At 40.9% G+C, this 19,715-nt stretch overlaps 3 protein-coding genes across 12 annotated transcripts in view; 1 reads left to right on the top strand and 2 right to left on the bottom strand.

Moving 5' to 3' along the window:
• LOC107159833 (zinc finger protein 182) overlaps positions 1-1,155 on the bottom strand; it is a 35,090-nt gene extending 33,935 nt beyond the window's left edge. The window contains exons 1-2 of one of the 7 annotated variants that reach the window (XM_048796646.1): positions 457-1,087; positions 47-128 (exon numbers count right to left, since the gene is read on the bottom strand). The gene's annotated coding sequence lies outside the window, so the exon portion shown is untranslated. Of the gene's footprint in view, positions 1-46; positions 422-456 lie in introns of those variants that run through there. The other 6 variants (XM_015506465.2, XM_048796648.1, XM_048796650.1 and 3 more) reach the window with 6 other exon arrangements.
• A 4,468-nt stretch (positions 1,156-5,623) lies between these two features.
• Positions 5,624-8,680, top strand: LOC107159806 (sperm acrosome-associated protein 5-like). The gene is made up of 4 exons (XM_015506435.2): positions 5,624-5,768; positions 6,636-6,794; positions 8,335-8,413; positions 8,514-8,680. The coding sequence occupies exons 1-4, from the start codon at positions 5,624-5,626 to the stop codon at positions 8,611-8,613; spliced, it is 483 nt and encodes a 160-aa protein (XP_015361921.1). The 3' UTR covers positions 8,614-8,680.
• Positions 8,681-9,264: 584 nt separating this feature from the next.
• LOC125610333 (zinc finger protein 182-like) lies at positions 9,265-18,800 on the bottom strand. Of its 4 annotated transcripts, XM_048796597.1 has the most exons (6): positions 18,356-18,799; positions 17,807-17,865; positions 15,540-15,612; positions 13,386-13,512; positions 13,043-13,135; positions 9,265-12,448 (listed from the first exon to the last, which is right to left on the bottom strand). In XM_048796597.1, the coding sequence occupies exons 4-6, from the start codon at positions 13,417-13,419 to the stop codon at positions 10,743-10,745; spliced, it is 1,833 nt and encodes a 610-aa protein (XP_048652554.1). In that variant the 5' UTR covers positions 13,420-13,512; positions 15,540-15,612; positions 17,807-17,865; positions 18,356-18,799; the 3' UTR covers positions 9,265-10,742. The 4 variants fall into 4 exon arrangements, with proteins under 4 accessions (XP_048652554.1, XP_015361953.2, XP_015361952.1 ...); XM_015506467.2 differs by lacking the exon at positions 15,540-15,612 and having other exon boundaries at positions 18,356-18,800; XM_015506466.2 differs by lacking the exons at positions 15,540-15,612; positions 17,807-17,865.
• Between the last annotated feature and the right edge of the window lie 915 nt (positions 18,801-19,715).

Here is a 19,715-nt window from a genome sequence, read left to right as displayed (position 1 = left end):
GCTGTTAGGTAAGTCTTCTCAGGTGGCTCTTCTTCCTTCTCCTCACCTCACTGGGATAGTCTTGCCCAGGACCCGAAAAGAGGCCTTCAGGTGCAGGTCACTTCTCCTGGCACTTTCACACCAGGCCCCTACTCAGGGATTGGGCGAGGGGAGAGGGACAGAGGGAGAGGCAGGGCGCACGTAACGAGGGGCCTGAGGGATACGCAAGAACCCTAAGTATAGGTCACTATGCTGGAAAATGTGTAAATGTCAAAGTTTAATAGGCCCCACTCTATCCTAACTAGCCCCATAACTTTGTCCACCAATGAGCCCCCAGACCCTCATACACTGACTTCTCGGTTCCCCATCACTCAACCTATAAACCCCCGTATCAATGACCCTCATAAACCTCCCTTCACTCGTCCCCCAGAATCCCCCATCACTTAGCCCAAGACCCCCAGCAAACGTCCGCTCAACCTCACTGTCTTTCTCGTCAACTGATTTTCTGCTTGCTGTTGAAGAGACCGTTACAAGAACTGGCCCCGACAAGCACTTCCGCTTCTGAACCAGCTCTCCGGCACCGTAGCCTATAAAATCTACAGCGACCGGTTCTGCGCACGCTCAGTAATGCCTTTGAGACCACATCTGCCAATAGTCAACATGGGGCCGCGAAGGTGTTGGGGTTACAGCGCAAGCGCAGAGGAAAGGCGGCTGTACAGGTGACGTCACTGTTCCAAGGCGAGATATTTATGCCTACGGCGTCTCTCCTCCAGGTTCGCTGTGCAGAGGTGTTTACTTTGTTCTGCGGAGGGAACAAGCATTCTAAGATTTCAGACACCAATACACTTATGGAAGGGCGGGGAGGACAAGTGCCCAATTAAGGAAAAGATTCTAGCGGTCGGGAATTTTGTGTCTTGAATTCAAAGGTCAGCAACGGTGTTGCCGGTGTAATTGCAGGATACGGGGCGGAATGTTCTGCGTACACAAAGACTAAGAGGGTAGGGAAAAGCCACTGGCTCCATCCAGTGGCTAGGGCTGGAGTTTACGTATTAGCTTTTGAAGAAGATAAGAAAGTACACAGACCACAAGCTGAAAAATGAACAGTGTTGTGGGACGCAAACAAACACACACTGTTGGAGAATGGGCTGTATTAGTGACTGACAGGTTCCTTTCTCTGAATGGGCAGAGGCATCGTTAGTGTATTGGGAGCTAGGAATAGGGTTTATAATCTCATTCTCTAGATAATGGGGAAACTGTTAAGAGGGATCAGATTTTTAAGCAATCTAGTCTTGTATTTTAAGGCTAAAATTACACATGTATATTTCATTCATTTGTTTATTGCCCTATTAGAATGTGACCTCTGCAGGGATATGCCTAAGCACCTCCTCTGTGCCCAATAGTGTTCTAGATATTGGGAATGAAGCCAGGAAAAAAATAACAACATGATGTGGACACCGTGAGTTCAAACCCCCACCCACCAGCTGTGCGATATAAGGCACGACTGTTTACTTCCCTGTACTGTGTCCTCATCTATAAAATAAGGATAATGACAGTGCCTATCTCATTAGGGTTGAAGTAACAAATGAGTCGATATTGTAAAGGGTTTAAAACAACACCTGGCACATAGCAAGTGCTATGTCGGTGTTTATTATTATTATATAAATAAAATCAGATGTGTATATATATAAACTTCTTAATAAGAAAAAATAAAATAAGATGATTCGCAAACTGCTTTGTGAGCAGACTGTAAAGAGCAAGGGTGGAAACAGTGAGATCAATGAGGAGGCTCCTAGCAATAGGCATAGGAAATGACTAACTCATTATCTCTTGCATGGTGGGCACTGTGTGACGTGCATGACATGAACTCAATTATCACAACAGTCCCATGGCCCCCACTTGTGAGATAAGGCAAAGGTCACACAAATTCTCAAAGTCAGATTTATAACCTCCACCTAGTAATATTATTCTTTTGTTTATTCAATATTTCACAGAACTTATAGAAGGTATCTGAGGAGCTTCACTCAGTAAAACCAGCCTGGAAATGAAGCTTCCTAGCAAACAAGGCAAAGAGGAAGCAGGAGTAAAACTCAGATTTCTTGTTCTCTGAAGTATCAGCACCTCCAGTATAAACATTGTCCACTCTTTAACACATTCAGGGGTGGAAAATAGGAAGGGCTGAACCTTTAGGATCATCATAGTTTGGTCTCTTTCAGCCTTGCACTTTTATCCCTTACCACCTTGCACTCATGAGAGTGTATACACACACACACACACACACACACACACCAATGCAAGCAGGGAAATCCTTTGGGGTTGGTGGAAATTGAGATGTGCTGATTGTGGGCTCCAGAAATGTTTATGAGCCAGTGATATTGCCCCTCAGAAACTTTCCCAAGGTCCACAGTACACATCCATAAGCTATGTGAGGCCAGATATCCTGCTGCAGAGCCAGAACTCCCACTCTCTATTCAGGGCATCCTCTACCATCAGTCCCTACAGGTGCAACCTCCTCATACAGTAGTCTAGGCAGCAGGTGGCCAAGTGAAAGGGTATGGGAGATTGACAGGTAAGTGGTCCCACTACAGGCTCTGTATGGTGTGGCACCCTCACCCAAAGACAAGGGGAAAGGCCCCCCACCTGGCTGTTGAGCTCTTAAGATATATCTTATCAAAACCATGAAAGTGTTGCCAATTTTAAAAAATTTTTTGTAGTTGTAGATGGACAGAATACCTTTATTTTATTTGTTTATGTGGTGCTAAGGCTCGAACCCACTACCTCACATATGCTAGGCATGCACTCTGCCTCTGAGCTACAGCTACAGCCTGCTATTGCCAATTTTTAATAGTTGTTTAGGACCAAAAGGAAGCAGTGAAGTTGGCAGAAAAATAGCACAGAAGGAGTCAAGTCTCTGGTGACATTGAAGTCAACATATTAGCATTGAACTGCCTTTCCTCCAAGAAAGTAATCCCCTTACCTCCTCTTGAAGTCAAGGACATTTTTAGTGGTGTTGATTCGTGCGGCCAAACCTAATCCTGAACAATATATCAGACTTTTCTGTTCAGCCAACGTGAGTCAGTAAACAGGATACATGGCACTGGTGAGCCAATATGAATAATGGCGAATGAAAGTCAAATTGGGAGTGAATTGGGTCAAGGAGAGAGGCAAAGTGTAATGGAATAAAAGTGAATGAGCAGCAGAGAAGAGAGCATGAGGAGAGATGTGCATGGGCAGAGTAAAGAAATGACCATGCACTAGATTTTGAATTACATTGATATTATGGATGAGACTGAATATGTGATGAAAAAGTGAAACACAATCTAATTAAAGAAAGGTAATCGTGGATGTAGACTGAGTGAATGGGGCAAAGAAAGTTGGTAAATGCGAATAGAATTGATAGAAATGCTAAGGATTAGAGTGTGACTAATGGTTTATGAGACACAATATGATTGGAGAGGTGAATTTAGAGGGAAAGTAGGAGAGAATTGGGGTAATGTGGAACTCAGAGAGAAGAGTGGGATGCACAAATGGAAAAAACAAGAGTGATTAGAGTCCAGAGATACTATAAGGGAGAAGGAAAGTGACTAGAGGTGAGTGGGGTAGGCTGAAATTGGATAGGGGTAATACAGAGTAGTGACCTAGTCAATGTGTATACCTGGATCCCAGTGTGAATCAACAGATGTGAATATACATGAATGGTGGGCAGAATGAGAAGGATTGGAAGTAAAGAGCAGAAGGTAAGTAAATGTGGATATTGTGAGGCAAAAAGAGAGGAGATAAGGGCCGGGGTTATGGCTCAGTGGTAGAGTGCTCGCCTAGCATATATGAGGCACTGGGTTCAATCCTCAGCACCACATAAAAATAAATAAATAAATAATAAAGGTATTGTGTCCATCTGCAACTAAAAAAAATTCTTTAAAAAAGAAGAGGAGATAAAAGTCACATGGTCCACCCAGGATAAGTAATCAGTGTAACATCAGGCCCAATATGGGCAAAAAGTGGTGAATTCAAGGCAAAGTATGACTGAATAGGGTTACTGAGGCAGAGAAGGAGCAACTAGACATAAATCAGGAGCAGAAGTGAGAAGAGGGTAATAGGGGTTACATTGGAAGTGAATTTAAATGAATGAGGCATTTAGGAAAAATGAAAGTAAGGGGAGCTAATGAAGAGGAAATTGAAAAACAATGGAGATTACTGAGCATAGAGTGAGTTCATATGGGTAACATGAGCTACTGTTTGGGAATAATACATCACAGAGTTCCAGGAAAGGGGGCCAATGGGGGCAGCATCTTGGAGAATACAGGTAAAGAAAGGGCAGAAAGGGATTGAGTGAGTGGAGGAGATAATGAGGCCGGGAGTCAATGAACAAAGCTGAAGGATGGGGCACCAAAGTGAACAGGAGTCAGTTGGTGCAGTGCCAGGAAGTAGAGGTGAAAATAGGAAATTAATCTGAGTGAGAGTGAATGGAGGTGAAGAAAGAATGTGATTTGAGAACACTTGGACAATGATAAATAAATGGGTCAGGGAACTGTGGTAAAAGGAAGCCCAGTGTGAATGAACATAATTAGATGAGAGTATAAGTGAACTGGGAAATAAAAGATAGACCAAGAATGAAGGTGAAAAAACAGTTGAATGTGAGTATGTGTGTGTAAGATATCATTTGTAATATGTGATGTGGGACAGAGTGTGATTATAATTGGAGAAGATTCTAGTAAATTAAGATAGAACCACACAGTGAATACAGAGAGGTATAGGAAGTGCCAAGGATGAGTGTTATGGTTTGAATGTGTCCCCTCCAAAATTCAGGTGTTAGAAACTTAATCCCCAATGCAACAGTGTTGGAAAGGAGGTCATTTGAGGAGGTGTTTAGGTCATAAGGGCTTTGCCCTCATGAATGAATTAATGCAGCTCTGAAAAGGGCTTTCAGGAACTCTTTCTGGAGACTACAGCAAGAAAACCGTCACAAAATATCATTGCCTTGATCTTAGAATTTCCCAGCTGACAGAATTGTGAATTTCTATTCTTTTTAAATTCTCCAGTCTCAAGTGTTATGTTATAGCAGCACAAACAGACTAAGACAATGAGTAAATGGAGGTAATGGGGGCAGAGCATGATGGTCATATTCTATAGAGGATGAGAAATCAGAGGTGGTAATAGGTACAACGTGATGAATACTACTGATCAGTCAGCAGACTGGGAAATAGTGGTGAATGGGACTAGAGTGAATGGAAATGGAGGTAACCAAGTTCTAATACATAGGTGTTGAGAGTAGAGTGGTACAGCATTAAGAAATTTAGGGGAATGTGGGTCCAGTGTGAGGCTTAGTATTCAAGTTAGACTGTCTGTATTTGGTGTGTTGCCAACCCTTCTCTCCCTGCATCTTTCTGACACCACTGGGTTTCTCTGTCTTTTTGTTTCCTTCCATCTCTGTCAGTATCTTTATTTTTCTTTGTGTGTCTCTTGGTCTCTAGAATTGGCATTGGGGAAAGTAGTGAGGTGCCCAGACCTCTAGCTTCTATGTTCCAGAATATATCACTTAGACCAGTCAGTGCTCATAGAGCTCAGAGTTCCAGAATGCCCCTAGTTCTGAACACCGCAGGGTGAATCTGGAGCAAGGCATCAGCTACAAGGGCTTGCGGGTGTCATAATGTTGGCTTGGGGCACTGTGCTAGTGATCTGGGCCACACTGATCATTGCCAGTGTGGATGCCAAGATTTATGAACGTTGCGAGCTGGCAAAGAAGCTGGAGAAGGCAGGCCTTGATGGCTACAGAGGCTACCAAATTGGAGACTGTGAGACTCTATTTGCCCCAAGTCCCTTCCATACCCCAAGCCATTAACCACACTCAGACCCAGGCTTCTCTTGTCATTTTTCACCTCTCTGGGTCAGGGCCTGACCCCTGGTTACTTTCTTGCCGCAGTCTGGCTGGGCACAAAATCACGAGCCACCACACAGCTTGTAGATTCAAACAGCAACTCTTTATTCCCGAACTCACACCAGCCGTCTACAGTCACGTTCTGGGGAAATCCACGTTCTCTGCCCAAATCCACATTCTCTCCCAAATTCACCTCCACTGGGCTTCTGTCTCCCAAGATATACTGTCTGAATCCCGTGAGAACTCAAGGGGAACTTAGGCAGCAGGATACGCCCTATTCCCAGCAGGAATAATCTTAAACCTTAAACCTGGAACCTAAACTGGGAACGCCCTAAACCCGATTATGTTAAACCGGGAACACCCTAATCCGCCCTGGTCCTTGAGCAAGGTCAACTACATTCAATGTCACTGCAAAATGTCAGCAACATGGGGTACGCTGGCAAGGAAATTGTCATACCTACTTGGCTAATGGCTCCCAGCACTTTCTAACTGTGATGAGTGGTTTAACTCAACTCTAATGTCATCAACTCTGTCTCTACCATCAACACCATTATTACTGACCATATCATCACCACTGTTATCACCATGAATACCATCACTACCACCATCACTGATATCTCACCCAGAATCATCAGCATCAACACCCCACCACCAAACCAAGATCATCAGTCTCACAACTAAGATGACTATCATCCCCATTGTCACACCCATCCTAGCCATTCTTATTCCTGGACCCTATGTCTGCCTCCTACTTCTTATCTCTCTCTTTCTCTCTCTGTCCCAGGGTTGTGCATGGCACACTACGAGAGCGGCTTTGACACCTCTTTCGTGGATCACAATCCCGATGGCAGTAGTGAATATGGCATTTTCCAGCTGAACTCCGCCTGGTGGTGTGACAATGGTGTCACACCCACCCAGAACCTCTGCCATATGGATTGTCGTGGTAAGGCAAAAGTATGAATACAAGATCCCTAGTGCCTGGCCCTACATGCCACACACAAAAAGGCAAGATTATCTAAACTGTAATCTCCTACAAATGTAGAAAAATTATGGGGAAAGGAAGAAAGTTGCCTGTGTTGTTTGAGACACCATCCTAAATCCTTAACCAGACTACAATGACATGTTGCCTAGGTCTAGAGAATGCAGAGCCCTTGAATCTGACCCAGAGTGGAGGCTATAGTTTTTTGAGACTCAGGAAACAGACAATTCAGTGTCATGTGAAATAGATGGGGAGACTGTTCTGATTTGGAGTTGAGGTTGTATAGGCCCCAAGGGAAGAAGCAGATGATTGGAAGTAGGAACAAAAACAAACTACCAGGGCTGGGGAAGTAGCTCAGTTGGTAGAGTGGTTGCCTCACATGTACAAGGTCCTGAGTTCAATCCCCAGCACTGCAAAAAAAAAAAAAAAAAACTACCTATGTGTAGAAATGAGAGAACTTTCCAGATGAGAGTGTTGTGATGGTCGAGACAAAATAGAATAGCAATGAAGTTGTTTGAGGATTGTCCTGAATGATGGATGAGGTTGTCCAAGACAGGCCAAAATGGAGACTAACTTATTTGGAGCCAACCCAAATGGAGGTTTAGATTGTGTAAGTCCTGTCAACATAGCAGAAGAGGTCACCGATGATTGGCCAGATTGAAGGTTGAGATTGTCCAGGACTGGCCACCATAGAACTTGAGGTTGTCTAAGAGTAAATGAATAATGAAATTTTTCAAAGCTGAATAAAATTAAGGTTAAGGCTGCTCAGTGTGACAACATGGAAATTGCAATAATCTAGGATAACTAAAAGAGAGGTTGAAGTTATTTATAACTAGTCAAAATGGTAGTTGAGATTGTTTAGGATGGTCAACGTGGCAGTTGAGATCATTAACAACTAGCTAAATGACAGTTAAAAGTCATACTGGTCCAGCCAATATGGAAGTTGAGATTATCTAGGACAAGGTACTATGGTGGCTGTGGTTGAACAGAATTAGCCAGTATGGAGGTTGGGGTCATTCATAACCAGTCAAAATAGGAATTGGATGTATCTAGGACCTGAAAACATACTGTTTGAAGTCACTAGGAATGACCAATATGACAGTTAATTATCTTCCCAATCAGCTGGTTCAGGTGATGCTAGACCAACCAGTATTACAGTTGAGAACATTGTTAACTCAATATAATGACAGCTGAAGTCATCCAGACTTGACCAACATGGAATTTGAGGGAGTCTGGGATGAGCCAATAATGGTGACTGAGGTTACTCATAACCTGCCAATGTGATACTTAAAGCCAACCAGAGTTAAGGTTGTACAGAACCAGTCAACAGGTCACTTGAGGTAATTTATAACCAGCTAACAAAAGAGTGGAGGTCATCCACAATCAGCCAATGTAGTGGTTGATGTAATTCAGGCCCCAAGGAATCCAGAAACCCTGGGCCCTCCATATGCTGTCACCCTCTGCCAAGTGCACCAGATCATCATGTTCCTCTCTCACCCCCTAGACCTGCTCAACCGCCATATTCTGGATGACATCTTGTGTGCCAAGCGGGTTGTGAATGCACCAGGAAGTATGAAGGCCTGGTAAGTTCATGGGATGGTCTGAACCCTGGACAGCCAGAGATAGGGGTATTGCCTCATCAAGTTATCCACTTCATCCTTCCTCCCTCCCTTCATCTCCCAGGGATTCTTGGACCCGGCATTGCTCTGGCCATGATTTATCTGAATGGCTCAAGGGGTGTGAAATATATGTAAAAGAGAACCCAAGGAAACCTGAATCATGACTGGAATTCACAGGGATAGAGATTATCCTTTCCTGTCTTTTTATTTTCTTTTGTGGATTTAATAAAGATGATATCTACAAGCAGTGCAAAAGCCTTTGCCTGATTCTTCATTTTTCCAATCCCTGAAGGTACCACCTTTCAGTCACTTCCCCCATATCTTCACAACTGTAATCAAGAGACACCAGATGACTTGGGGTAGGAGAAAGGATAGTGTAGTGATTAAGAGCATAGGTGCTCCTTGAATCAAATACCATCTCTACCACTTACTGGATGTATTGCCTTAAACGAGGCACTTAATTTCTCTGTGCCTCAGTCTTCTGATCTGGAAAATGAGGATGATAATGATATTAGTGACCCTATGAGGTTATTGGGAGGATTAAGTGAATTAATATATGTAAAGCATATAAAGTGCTTGGTGCAAAAGACAGTTACAGGGACTGTGGTTGTGGCTCAGCAGTAGAGAGCTCACCTAGCACATGCGAGGCCCTGGGTTCGATCTTCAGCACCACATAAAAAGTAAATAAATAAAGGTATTGTGTCCAACTACAACTAAAAAAATAAATATTTTTAAAAAGACAATTACAGGTATAGAGATAGAGCCAGGATGGAAGTATATGAAAGTTGGCTTCCCCGAAGAAGTATCAGTCTCAGTTGAGGTCACTACAGGGTCTTTATTTTCGACAGATACAGTCTCATCAGAGGAGAATGGGATTAAACTCAGTTTACACAGGAAGCTCAGTGGGAACTGGGAGTTTAAAATATTCACATTCTCCCACATGTCATCATTCTAATTCTCAGCCCCCCATCATCTCTTTCAAAATCAAAACCTAAATTGCAAATGACACACTGGGAATTTAAGAAGGAATTCAATGAATGCACAGGTAATAATTTCTTTTTACACAATGCCCAGGGTTCAGTCTGTGTCTTCAGCAGAGCATTTAGGAATTTGAACTTACCATTCTTTTCTTTTCATTGGCCAGCCCCACTGGAAGCACCCACTCCCACGAAGAAGCAGTTAATCATTTCCTTGTATTCTTTGGTTGAGGGTGGATTCTCAACTACTCAAAGCCTTGCTTTCAATATTCATTACATCCAGAGCAGATGATCATTGAAACAGCTAGTGGCCACTGCATGCCAAAGAAAACTCAAGCTCCCTTCCTTTAAAGGATTTCCCCTGTGCTCAGCCCCAAACAACATAGATAACCAAAGTTCACATTTCCCTGGGTGTCCATAAAAGGTGCTTTTACTCTGGGTACTGACTTCTGAATGTGATAGTTATTCATCAAAAGCAGCAGAAATAAACGCCGGTGAATTTGAGTCAAAAACGGATCTTCTAAAAACCTGTTGTGCAGCTTATAGTCTTTTGGGGAAGGCTGTAGGATGAGTCTCAGAGAAGAGGAAGATCCACACAGAGAAACATAGCCAAAAATCTTACCCAACAGGCTGTGGTGAAAATGCAAGCATTATCAACTGTTGCTACTTTTGGAAACTGGATTTGATGCTGTAGTGTTATTTTCTTTACATTGTTCTGCTTAAATGTCCTTTCTAATATCTGAACATTTATAGTATATTCTTCATTGTTTTTCCTTTTGTGGTTATCTTTAATTATGTAATTTCATATCATTTGGTGAACTCTGTTTTTCTTGGAGATAGCTTTTATTACCCATGATGAAAGATGACAAATTGAGTGTTCTTAATAATAGCTTTTCTTAATTTTTTGTGAGAGTTGGCTATTAAATTTGGAAACATGTTTCCCTTATTTCATTTCCAAGGGACTATGATTATTGAAATTAATTAAATTGGGCTTCCCTTGATATCTTTGCCCAGATTTATGGTGAGGTTTGGCTTCCTAATGACATCTCTCATAGATTCAAAGCTTCAAAAGATTTTAATGTTGAACAACCTTTTTGGTGTAAAGTCATTCAATATACATCCATGATATAATCATGAAAGGCCCAGTTTTTGCTTCAGGACCTTGGCCCTTGCTATTTCTTCTGCCTGGAATGCTCTTCCCCCAGTATGGCTGGTGCTTTGTTTTCAGATCTAAAATCAAATGTCATGTCCTCAGAAAAGCCATCCCTGATCACCCTAAAGCAGGATTCCCCCACCTCACTTTTTCTTTGACTTTCCTACAAAGGATTTTCCATTTTCAGTTCTTTGGTCTCTCCTCTCTCAGAGTTCTCTAATCCTTGCTGATCTTTGACTTCTAGAAGGTTTCTCTCATATTCAGGACAGTCATAGGGCTTCTCTCCTATGTGAGTTCTCTGATGTACAGTGAGTTTAGACTTTTCTCTGAAGGCTCTATTACACTTATCACATTTATAGGGTTTCTCTCCTGTATGAGTTCGTTGATGTATAATGAGATATGATTTTTGGGAGAAAGCTTTCTCACATACATTACACTCGTAGGGTTTCTCCCCTGTGTGAACTCTCTGGTGAATAATGAGATATGATTTCTGGAAGAATGCTTTATCACATTCATTGCATTCATAGGATTTCTCAAATTTTTCTCCTGTATGAGCTCTCTGATGTAGCATAAGATATGACTTGCGGGAGAAGACTTTTCCACATACAGTACATCCATCAGTTTTTTCTCCTGTATGAATTCTCTGATGAGCACTGAGGCTCAGCTTAAGGGTGAATGCTCTTCCACAGTCTGAACACACATAAGGTTTCTCTCCTGTATGGATTCTTTGATGTCTACGCAGTGTTGATTTCTCTCTGAAAGATTTGCCACATTCATTACATTCAAAAGGTTTCTCACCTGTGTGTGTCCTCTGATGTACACTGAGGTGTGCCTTTTGATTGAAGGCTCTCCCACATTCTAAACATTCATAGGGTTTCTCTCCTGTGTGAGTTCTCTGATGTATGATGAGCTTCGTCTTCTCTCGGAAGGCTTTGCCACACTCATTGCATAAATACGGCTTCTCTCCTGTATGAGTTCTTTGATGTATATTCAGTGTTGATTTCTCTCTGAAGTATTTGCCACAATCACTGCATTCAAAGGGTTTCTCTCCTGTGTGTGTTCTCTGATGAACACTGAGGTGCGCCTTCTGGTTGAAGGTTTTTTCACATTCTGAACATTTATAGGGTTTCTCTCCTTTGTGAGTTCGTCGATGTATGATGAGCTTTGTCTTTTCTTGGAAAGCTTTGCCACACTCAGTGCATACATACGGTTTTTCACCTGTATGAGTTCTTTGATGTATATGCAGGGTTGATTCCTCTCTGAAGGATTTGCCACATTCATTACACTCAAAAAGTTTGTCTCCTGTGTGCATGGTCTGATGTATACTGAGGTGTGCAGTCTTGTTGAATACCTCTCTGCATTCTGTATATTCATAAGGTTTCTCTCCTATGTGAGTGATCTGATGAACAATAAGGAGTGAATTCGTGCTGAGGGGTATTCTACACTCAGGACATTCATAGGTTGGTTCTGCAACTTGAGTCAGATTATGCTGAACAAAGTTAAGACTATGACCTTTCTCATATGTATTATAGTCAAGGGGTATCATTCCATTATTTTTTTCATGCCTGCCATGAATTAATAATTTCCCACATCGATTACATTCATAACATTTCTGAGCTGTCAAGCTCAGACTATTAGGACTGAGTAAGCCAAAATTATCTTTAAAACTTTTCCCATATGAGTCAGTTATATAGGGTGTGTGTCCTGAAGAAACTACCCATGTGCTCTGAGGAAGTGGGTTTACAAAGCCATCAAATTCATGAGCTCTTTCCTTAGACACATTTTTCTCATCAATGGATATAGCTTGCCTCAGGTGTCTGTTTTGGTTTTCCTGGTGGTTCTCCAGCTGGTCTTCAGCTTGTTCATCTTCTAGAAAGAATAATAAACCATACTCTGTGAATACACCTTTGAAAGATGCAGGCCTCTGATGGGGTTGAATTTTAATTTCTTTTAAGTCTATATACCAGTCAGAAAGAAATTCCAAGTATATGTCTGTGCTACACTCAGAGCTCAAGGAGTAAAAAAAAAAAAGAAAAACAAGTTGATTCAATAGAGATTGAGACAGAAGTAACAATAAGTGACAAGATTGTTTAAGAAAATAGCTTAAAATGGGAAGAGAATGTAAAAATAGGCTAGGGAGTCATGAATAGGAAAATGGATATTGGAAGGTAGCAGATCCAGGATTTGGGGGAAAAAAGACTCTAATTGCAAAGGACTTTTCAGAAAGGCTAAAAACAATTGAGGTTATTGAGAGAAGCAGAAGGACTAAGCTAGAGTATAATCCAGCTCCTTGCCATCTTATTCCAAGATTATTTTGAGACAATATCTCACAAAACTAATAATATGGAATAAGCAACAATAGTGTATATTCTTTAGGAAGATATTTCAGAGCATTCAAAAATGGTCAGCATTCAGAGATCCTAAAGAGTATTATCTCACAATATCTTATCTCTCACTTCTTACCTGTACAACTTGAACTTGGGATTTCTCTCTTTATGATCTCAAGAACTCCATTCTCCAAAGAGGCAATCACATCTGGTTTGGTAATAGGATACCCTGTAATGGGAAATGATGCAAGATTTGGGAGCCTCTGTGTGGCTTTCAGGGCTTCAAAAAATTAGGAAGGTACATTTTAATGAGGGTAAATTTCACATGGAAGATGAAAATACAAACGCCTTGATCAGTTTAAAGGGAATAAGAACCTTTAACCCCTACCACTTGAGTTCAAAGAATTGAAGTACTTCATTCAGAGATGGAAAGTTATTCTGCTAGGGACACTGTGATTACTAAGGGAAGCCATCCTCACCCAGAGAAACAAGATGGCTATAATTCTCTAGCATCACATCTCTGTATAGGGTCCTCTGAGTAGGGTCCAGTCGATTCCATTCTTCCTGGGTGAAGTCCACAGCCACATCCTCGAATGACACTGATCCCTGTAATTGCATACTTTTGTTCAATCAGTTTGATAAAAATTAAAGTGATGGTACTTTCCCAAAATATCAGTAAATCTATTTTTAATATTTTTAATTGACACATATTAATTGTACATATTTATGGGGTACAGTATGATATATCAATATACGTATACAATACGTAGTGATCAGACCAGGGTGATTGGAGAGATGGTTTTTTAAGGTAAGGGGAATATTCTTCAGAGACAAGCTACTGTTTAAAATTTAATCATTTCAAAAAAGCCTTCTTGGGGGCTGACCATGTAGGTCAGTGGTAAAACATTTGCCTAGTATCTGAAAAGACCTGAATTCAATCCCTAGCACTGCCAAAAAAAAATCTTATGCAAGATATCTGCAATACCTAAGGACTTTTATACTATATGAACTATAAACAACTCCTATTAATCAATAAGACAACAGAAAAACTAGAGAAAAAAATATTTGAATAGATAGATACTTCACAAAAGAGGCTCTCCCAATGGTCAAAACACAAATGAAAAGGTGGTAAATATCATTAGTCATCAGAGAAATGCAAACTGAAACCACAAGGAGATACAAATGTATACAAACAGAATGGATAAAGTAAAGACCAACAACCCAAATGGTGGCAGGGATGTAGAGCAACTGAAACTCTCATACATTGTTGGTGGGAGTAAAGTGGTATAGCCACTTTGGAAAACAACTTGATAGAATATAGTAAAGCTACTAATTAGAACAAATTAAAAAGTTTAAAAAAGAAGAAAAAGATGTAGTAAAGATAAAAATAACCCTAGCCTAGGACCTAGCAACCCCATTCTCAAATATATATATCCAGTGGAAATGCACATATGTTCACCAAGACATGTATAAAAATATTCATACAAGTATTACTTGTAAGTATCTAAAATATTATTTATAGAATCCAAAATGGTCATATCCATTAGCAGTAGAATAGATGAACAATTGTGATCTATTTATACAATGGAATAGTACACAGTAACAGAAAGAGAACACACTACTGATAAAATAACAAGGGTTAATCTTAAAAATATTATAATGGGATTGGGGTATACCTCAGTGTCAAAAACACTTGCCTAGCATGTGTAAGGCCCTGGGTTTGATCCTTTGAACTACAAAAACAAAACAATAAATAAATAAAAAAAAATTACGATGAGTGAAAGAAACTGGGCCCAAAAGAGTAATAATGTATGATTCCATTTATATGACATCCAAGAACAGGCCAAAATAATCTAGAGTGATACAAATCAGCAAGTGATTACCAGTAAGCCAAGAGACCATGATTGGAAGTAGAATGGAGGCTAATGGGAGGCCTGTCATTCCCTCCTTTTTGTTACAGGTACTGGTTCCACAGGGGTTTTCAATTTGCAGACATTTTTTTTAAAAAATTGTATGATATATATCTCCTCTAAATATTGTGCTTTAATAAATCTACCCCAAAAGATTTTTTCTGTGTCATATTTCCATAAAATGTTTTAAAAATAGTAAGACAGGGCCAGAGATATGTAGCTCTGTGATAGAGGTTTTGCCTAGCATGCATGAGGCCCTGGGTTTGATCCCCAGCACTGTGAAAAATAAAAATAAAAAATATAAGACAAAGGTGCTAGGGTTGTAGCTCAGTGTTAGAGTGCATGCCTAGCACATTCGAAGCACTGGGTTTGATCCTCAGCACCACATAAAAATAAATTAAAATAAAGGTATAATTTTTTTAAAAAAAATGTAAGACAAAGATTCAAAAACTCCAAAGGAAAAAGAGCAGTGTATATAAAGGAACAATTCACAGAAGAAATGTAAAAAAGAGAAAAAATTATTAAAATATGCTCAAAAACATTGATAATTAAATAAACATAAATGAAAAAATAGAGACTTTCAACTGTCAAATGGCAAGGCTTAAAATCATGACAAGAGAATTCAAAAGGGTATTTTCATTCGTTGTTAGTAGAGGTATCAACTTGTACTAACATTTCAAAAGGCAACTTGGCAATGTCTATGCAAGTTCAAAACGTGCCCACCTTTTGAACCAGACATTCTAGAAATGGTCATCACTGAATACAAAGATAGATGACAAGAGAGATCACTGCCACACTGAAACAGAAATTACACAGAAGTCCTTCAATATGGAGCTGATTAATAAATCATGGTACATGCATTCAAGAGAAAAATGTAGCTGTTAAAAATATCTCTGTGACCTGGGGTGATAGCTCAGTGGCAGAGCACTTGCCTAGCATGCACAAGGCCCTGGGTTCTATCCCCAGCACTGCAAAAAACACAAAACAACAACACCAAAAACATCCTCTACCAACAAGGCACTATCCCAGCTGTAGCAGTAATCAGCTGTGCCAGTGATCAACTGTGCAATCCCATGCCACTTGTTTATCCACTCTGGTACTCAGTTCCTCATCTGTAGGATGTGAATAATAATGGTACCTACTTCATACAGTTATTGTGAATTAAAGATGGCCATGCATATAAAGTGCTTAGTACTGTATCATGCATAGTGTAAGCTCACTACAAATTGGCTCTTGTTTTAAGATATTTTAGAGATGAGATCCAAGTCTAAACACAAAATCCATTTATGTTTCATATAATACCCTATAATCATACCCTGGATGCAATTTTATGCAATATTTTTACTGTGCCTGCATTTTGACTATGACCCATCACACAAGATCAGGTGTGGAATTTTCCACTTGTGACATTATACCTCTAACACAAAAAGTTTCATATTTTAGAGCTTTGTGGATCTCAGATTTTCAGATTAGGGATGTTCAACTTGCATTATATCATTCTGTAAAGGGAAAGCAGAAAGTTGCAAAACAGTATTACCTAATGAGCAAATTGCAGCAAAAGAATATATGTGCCGGGTGCAGTGGCACAAGCCTATAATCTCAGCAACTCAGGAGACTAAGGCAGGAGGATTGAAAGTTTGAGGCCAATCTCAGCAATTTAAAGAGACCCTGTCTCAAAATAAAAATTAAAAAGGGCTGGGGATGTAGTTCAGTGGTAAAGTGCCACTGGGTTCAATCCCCAGTACCAAAAATAAATAAATAAAAAGAAGACATACCTTAACTATATGTTTTAAATGTATGTAAATATAAAGAACAAGGACAAGCAAGAGAGTGGGGTATACAGGCAAAAATTAACGAAATTCATCATAGAATTGTTATCTGAAATGAATGGTGATATGAGATCATGAGATAGTTCCCCTTTTGGGATTGTACATTCCTCAAGAGTTTGAATTTTGGGTGCCATTCCTATCTCACTTCTGTAGGAAGAGGAAAAAAAATGACAAAATTATTTCAGATTTTCAGACTTTTAAAGAAGGGCAGAAAGGAAAGAACTGAAAATGGTCAGGGACATTATGATTTCTGAGCCTAAAAAGGGAAAGGGGAAGGATTCTCAGGCTGTACTGAAATCACAGATGAGAGAAAATGTATTCAAAAAGAATTTGAAGGGCATGAGGTTTATTGATTGTTCTTAACCATCAAAGTTTTAATCCAGTGTTGATCCAGAACATAAGAGAGTTCATTGTGCAGAGATGGCTTTGGTTTCCTGAAGAATTGCATTCCTTACTTCTGTTCTGGCAGGACACATTTGGCTAACATGGGGATATATTCTAAGTCACAGCAGAGCAATCCCAACCCTGCATTTATCAAAAGATTGCTGATGGGGACTTGGATGATTGATCAGAGAACTATCTGATCAACATCAGGAAAACTTTACTTCTCAGGAAGTAGCTCACTTTCTCTGATGGGTGAGATAAATAAAGCAAGTGCGTTTACTTCCCTCTGTGTTGTGGCTTCTAGGAAGCTAGAAAGGTAACTGTAGCTTAACATAAATGTGTAGAATCCTATGATCTATGCATACACATTTCAACCTTGCCTTGGACTTGCTCTACTTCTCTAACCCTAACTGTATATTTTTATACATATCCATTTTATGGTATAAATATTAATACAGTAATTAACATCAAGCTCATATATAATGCATACTATGTATATACCAGGAATTGTTCTAAACACATGTTAATTCAATTGATCTTCACAACAACCATACAAGGTAAGTATTATTATTGTTATTGTTAGCATCATCATCACCCCCATTTTATACTTAGGAAAATTAAGGCACAGAGAGGTTAAATGGCTTGCCTAAGCTCATAAAGCTGTTAAGAGGAGTTTAATCTCAAAGTCTTTAGTCTTAACCACTGTACAATAGTGCTTCCTTGCTTCTAAGTATCCTAACAAGGGGAGGGGGAGGGGAGAAGCAAGTAAGAACTTACCCGGAACTTAGTCATGTCTGACTGTTGTGGAGAGAAGGCAAAGGCCTAAAAAGGCAGAGCTGTTGAGAGGGAGGAGAAGAAAAGAAAAGAGTTGCAGATGGCAAGGAACACCCAGATTGAAAGTTCACCAAATCACCAGATCAGAAATACACAAATGCCAGCTGGTAAAATGGCCACGAAATGGCTAAGAAAAAAAAAAGGGAAAGGACATTTGTTTTCCCCACGGATCCCCATCACTCAACAACACATCCCTATCATGGATCTCATAGGCCATCCAACACTCACTACCACAAATTCCCCATCGCTGACCCGAGACCCTCATCACACATTTCACAGTACCCCCCCCCAACATTTACACTACAATTCTCATCACTCATTATACAGATCCCCTCATCTCACACCCCAAATACACCCATCATTCACCCCACAGTCCCTCCGTCACCGACTCCACAGACTCCATCACTCATTCCACAGACTCCCATCACTCCGTTTACAGCTCCCTCCCCAGACACTCATCTCTCATCTCGGAGCCCCTCCCCAAGTACTCACCGAGTAAATCGCGGCTTTAGAGAGTCCACACTCGCTGGTGTCACTCCGCCTGCAGACTATCAGCCCTTTCACTTCCGCTCTGAGTGAACTCTGCCCTCCTTCATCCCCTGCTCTGATCTTAAAATTCGAATTCTTATTCTGGTAAAGTCCCCTTGATGTTTCTAAAATCAGTCATAACTTCCTCCGACAGCCACTTTTTAGTCCTTTACCCCGCCTTGGTTACTGTCAGTCACTATACTTGCTCATGCGCAGTAGCCTTTCCTGAAGCCATCGGCGCTAGTAGCCAAAATTATTTTGGTTACCACAATGATCATTATTTGGCTGGCAAAAAAAATGGCCGCGCCAGTGAGCCGGTTTGCCAAGGGAGCAGACATCTTTACAACGTTTATCGTTCCGTACAGAGGGGAAAAGAATCCTCTTAAAGTTTGGAAGAGATGGAATTTAGGGAGGAATATGGAAACTTGGCGATAAGAGTGGGGCCCTTTGTGCAAAAGCAGGCTAATGATGAGTGAATCATATGCATGTTTTTTACAAATTTAGAGCTGAGAACCACAGCCCCCGCCGCTACCGCGCCTCCGCGGGGAGATACCACTGCTAAAAAGGGGTAGGGCCTGGAATAGTACAGTTCTCCCTGGGAACTATTGCCGGTCAGAAGAGAATCGAAGCAGAGAACGATACATTCCTCTACAGTGTGAAAATGCGGAGTAAGTGTGGAGGAGACTTCTAGAGGAAGTAACGCTAGGGGAATAGGTACTGTTGGGCTAGCTATGAAGAAGACACGAGTTGGTATAGTCCTCTGTGGAAGATACCAAAGTGCAAATGCGGGGAAGACCAGGGGTGGTACAATTCTGGTCCCAGAAAAAAAGACTTTTTAAGAAAGTGACACCGATAAACACGGGTACAGGGAGAGATGGAGATAGAAGCGTAGGGAGAGATGAGACTGGGCAAGAAGGGATATTAGTCGGAGACTAGAGGAGAATTCACACAGCCCTGACGGTAACCCCGCCCTGCCCACATTCCTGGGAACCTGCCACAGAGATTTGAGAAGGCCGAGATGCCAAGGTCCCACTCCTATCAGGCCCTGCTCAGAATCTCTTTGAGGTGTGGAGGAACGAACAGGAGACGGAAAGTGCTCAGGTTCTGGACTTCCAAACACCCTACGCCATTAGTCACACTCTATCACTTAATGATGTGAAAGACAAAATGCACAGGACAACTAAGGAGATGCTTCTTTTCAGGCTATTGCAATTGGGAAAACTTTCATTAATAAGAAACATCCCTAAGACAAGGAAGGGGACCAGGATATTATAGAGGCAATTCAACAAGTAATCATTCCCCATTCCCTTCTGTTCTGAAGTGC

The sequence above is a fragment of the Marmota marmota genome, unplaced genomic scaffold, assembly GCF_001458135.2.
Source record: "Marmota marmota marmota unplaced genomic scaffold, marMar, whole genome shotgun sequence".
NCBI lineage: Eukaryota > Metazoa > Chordata > Mammalia > Rodentia > Sciuridae > Marmota > Marmota marmota.
Note: the sequence above shows the minus strand (reverse complement) of the source record. Positions and strands in the feature narration are given on the sequence as shown.